Source organism: Myotis davidii, unplaced genomic scaffold, assembly GCF_000327345.1.
Source record: "Myotis davidii unplaced genomic scaffold, ASM32734v1 scaffold842, whole genome shotgun sequence".
Classification (NCBI taxonomy): Eukaryota; Metazoa; Chordata; class Mammalia; order Chiroptera; family Vespertilionidae; genus Myotis; species Myotis davidii.
In genome coordinates, this window is record NW_006293540.1 from 1,100,392 (window position 1) to 1,104,374 (window position 3,983).

The 3,983-nt window shown below is 48.7% G+C and overlaps 1 protein-coding gene across 1 annotated transcript in view; it reads right to left on the reverse strand.

Moving 5' to 3' along the window:
- ISX (intestine specific homeobox) overlaps positions 1 to 3,370 on the reverse strand; it is a 46,682-nt gene extending 43,312 nt beyond the window's left edge. Inside the window, exon 1 of the mRNA XM_006767241.1 lies at positions 3,261 to 3,370. Within this exon, the coding sequence (XP_006767304.1) occupies positions 3,261 to 3,370 (110 nt within the window). The remainder of the gene's footprint in view (positions 1 to 3,260) is intronic.
- Between the last annotated feature and the right edge of the window lie 613 nt (positions 3,371 to 3,983).

Below are 3,983 nucleotides of genomic sequence, written 5' to 3' on the forward strand. Positions count from 1 at the left end.
GAAAGAGCAACACACACGCACACGCACAGAAACACACCCATACACACGCATGTGCGCACACACACATGTGCACGCATGCCTTCTCCTAGAAAGGAAAAGATCCCCCCGGGGTTACCTCTGTGCGTGTGTATGGCCATATCTGTGTATGTAACTCCTCAGGCAGATGGCAGAGAGGTTGTTTTAGCGTTCCAGCCTCAGTAATAGAGGGAGACAAGCAGATATTGGACCTTAGGCAACCTTTGGGTAAATGATTGGCAGTGTCCACCCAGCTCCCTTGTGAGAAGTGCAGGTGCAGAGACTTGACACAGCGCTGCAGGTGAGGATTCAGGTGGGAAAGGGCAGGGCCTTCCTATGCCCCCAGGTTGCTGCCTCTCCCTTCTCTGTCAATGCCCCGCCTACTTCCGCACCCCATACACCTTAACACGTGAGGCCATACCAACGGCCTCAGGGACCCCATCTATCAAGTAAGCATCAAATGGGAAATTTCCTACTCTGGTGCCAAATAAGCCTCTCAAATACCTTATTTGGAACCCAGAGGCATGAGTTTTTTTTTGTGTTTTGGGGGGCGGGGGGTGGGGTGGGGTAGGATCCTTGCCATGGCTGGCAAAAGGTTCAAGCTCAGTTCTGGCTCCTGGATATTTGGCCATGTGGTTTTCCACAACATTCAGCTCTGGAAAATGAGGACAAAATACCTACTTCACGGTTTTGATGGGAAGGTCAACACCAACCTACATGGTAATAATGAAACGATCCACCACTAAAGGAGCACTTGCCATGTGCTAGGATCTGCGCTCAGCCCTTTTCCCATGAGGACGTACAGCAACACATCAAGGCACGTGTTATTATGCCCATTTTTCTGATGGAGAGAGAGAGCTGAGTAACTGGCCCAGGTTGTGCAGATGGTCAGGCCTGATTTCAACTCAGACTTGGCTCCGAAGACTTTGCTCCCAAATGGCTGTGCTACAGTGAAACCATGTGAATACTAAGTGCTGTGAAATGTGAGTCAGGTGTCCAACCTGGGCGAGTGCGTGAAGGAATGAACAGACACATCTTGCCCATCTTTTATCCCTGCCCACCTCGTGTCCAGCGGAGTGCCAGGCACATATCAGGCACGCAGTGTTTATTCACACCCCACAACCATTGGAATGAGTGGGCTTATCCACTGGGCATTCTCCTGGCTGCCGGCACTATTCCCAAGGTTGGGGATGAGCTCAGAAGAAGGGATAAAATAGTTGCTCAGGAAATGGTTTGCTGAACTAAGATGAGAACACAGAAGACTTTTCCCCAGCAGACATCACAACTGGCCACTCAAACTTCCTGTGAGATAGAAACAAGTGCTCCAACTCTCTAGCCCTCAGTTTGTTCATCTTTCAAATGGGGTGACAACTCTTGCCCTACCGTCCTGCCTGCTTCCACTCTTTCAGCACAAGCTTTCCTGACTCGAACTCTGGCTTGACATTCCCTATGTGTGCAATGCTCTCCTCTCTTCTCTTTGCATGATGGCTGCCCCTCATCCTTAAGGCCTTGGCTGAAAAGTCACCTCCTCAGTGAGGCAGGTCTAAAGTGGACTCGCCCTACTTAACCCCCCAGTTACGCTTCATCAGGTGACTCTGATGATCATATCACTTCTGAAATGATTCTCTTCATTTATTTGTAAACATGCTCATTATTTATTCTCTCCCCTACAATACAAGCTTCCTGAACTGTGTCTCCCCCCCACCCCCTCCCGTATGTCCCCAGGACCTGGCTCAGTGCCCAGAACAAAGGAAACACTCAATAAATATTTGTTGGGTGGATCAATATAGGCAGCCAGTAAATTAAGTTATTTCTAGTGGCACCGATATCATCATTAGAGGGGGACAGAGATCTGGCTGGGGAGATGGTGGACATCTGGTACCGAATGGCGTTCTCTGCTAGGGCATCAGCAAGTACATCTTCATTCTCTGGGCGGCAGGAGGACCAGGGATGAAGGAGACCCGCATTGGATTCTGATCCAGCTGATTTGCCCTCTCATTCCACATGGAAGACTGAGTGTCTGATATCTAGACAAGGAGAGAGAATTGCTCCTGAGTGAATTCATTTGTGGGGGTGCAAAATGAGCTCAACTGGTGTAGGAGGCCTGGTTTGAGTCTTAGTTCTCCCACGTAGGAGCTGTGTGACCCTGGGCAGTACCTTCACTTCCGTGAGCCTCATTTCCCCTTCTTTATGAAGCTGGGATAGAGTGAGTTGAATATAATACTAACAGACGTAAAGGTGTTTGTCAGATGCCAAATGCAAAGCATGCATGAGAGATTTTCTCCTTTCCCGCCTCCTCCTTTTTCTTCCTCTCATTCTCCCTCCATCTCCTCCTCTTTCTCCTCCTCTTCCTGACTCTCATATACCATTACCTCCGAAGTCCAGACCTCCACTACATACAGCGAAGCACTTTTCAGAACATGACAGGAGGGAAGGGCTGCGGATCGCCGGTCTCTCAATTGCACGGCACAGAAGCACGGACACTAGACTGAACACCTACCTTTTGTTTTGAGTCCCACACTAGAGGGACTGTCTAGAGATTTTAAAGGGATAACCCTGGAGCAAACATCTTGGACTAATCCCTTCTACTCTGGGGGAACTCATTTTCATCTTATATAAAGGGGTGGGGTCTATGGGGATAGCCAAGCTGTGCCTATGCTGGGAAACAGTCTGGGGCCCTAATGGGACTCAGAGGGCAATGGGGCTGTGATGGACTAGTGATGCCTGCCATGGGCTTGTCGGGGGCAGGGTTGGCACAGGTGCCCACACTGGCCCTCCTGGTCCACCGTGCTGTTCAGGTGCCTCCCTGCAGTGCTTCTCTAGCTGAATTGTCACAGTGAGTCACCCCAGAGACATATGCAGCCCCGTATCTTGCCCGTGACAGAGGTGCAGAAAGGACCACAGGGGAGCATGCGTGTTTTCCAGGACGTTCACCTTCAACTTTAGTAATTTGCTTCCTAACAGGCTTGGTTAATTCATTAGGAGCCAATCACTTGTGAATCTAACTAAGCTTTTTGGGGGAAATTACTTAAAATTTCCACCTCAGCAGCTTATGGAGGAAATGAATCCTAGAAGTTTATTAGTGGCTGCATCACCTGGGGTTTCTGTTTAGGTTTCTGTTTAAGTTATCCAAGCTACAGAAAGGTGGACAGGGAGGGTGGAGGCCCTGCCTCTAACCAGGAGCTGACAAGCGTGGCCACTGTCACCTTTCTGTGGATCTCGCCTCCGCCCTTCTCATTCTGTACCTCTCATGGATGAAGAGGATGGCCTGTTTGTCAGGCAACAGCCCATGGAGTGACGATAGCTCTGATCTCTTAAAGCTTGGATTAAATGCCACCTCCTCTAGGAAGTCCATTCTAATCTCCGAGGGTAAGAATTAATCTGTGTTAATTTTGAGCTTCCCAAGCACTGGGCCGTGTAACAACCATCTGCCGCATAGAGAAAAAGTCATTATTCCTTATGAAGCACGTCCAAGCCCTTGCGGGCCCCAACAACTTATAATAGTGATGAAATAATAATTAACAATAATAGTATATATATGTATATTAGAGGCCCAGTGCACGAAATTCATGCACAGGTAGGGTTCCTAGGCCTGGCTGGCAATCAGGGCCAACCGGGGCCTTCCTTCCCCTGGCTGCTGGCTGCCATCTGGGGCCTTCCTTTATTCTGCTCTGCTCTCTGCTGGTCAGTGCATGTCATAGTGAGTGGTTGAACTCCCAAGGGGACAATTTGCATATTAGCCTTTTATTATGTAGGATACTTGCTATGTGTCAGGCACTATTTTTTTTTTTACATGGACTATCTCACCTGCACAGAAAGCTTTTGAGGGAAGCAATATTATTTCCATTTACTAGATGAGGAGACTGAGGCACTAAGAGTTGAAGTTATTTTCTGCAATTTGAATGTGAGAAAACAGAAGCGAAGGTAAGGAAGTTAACCAGGGTGGCATAGTCAACAAAAGGTGGAGC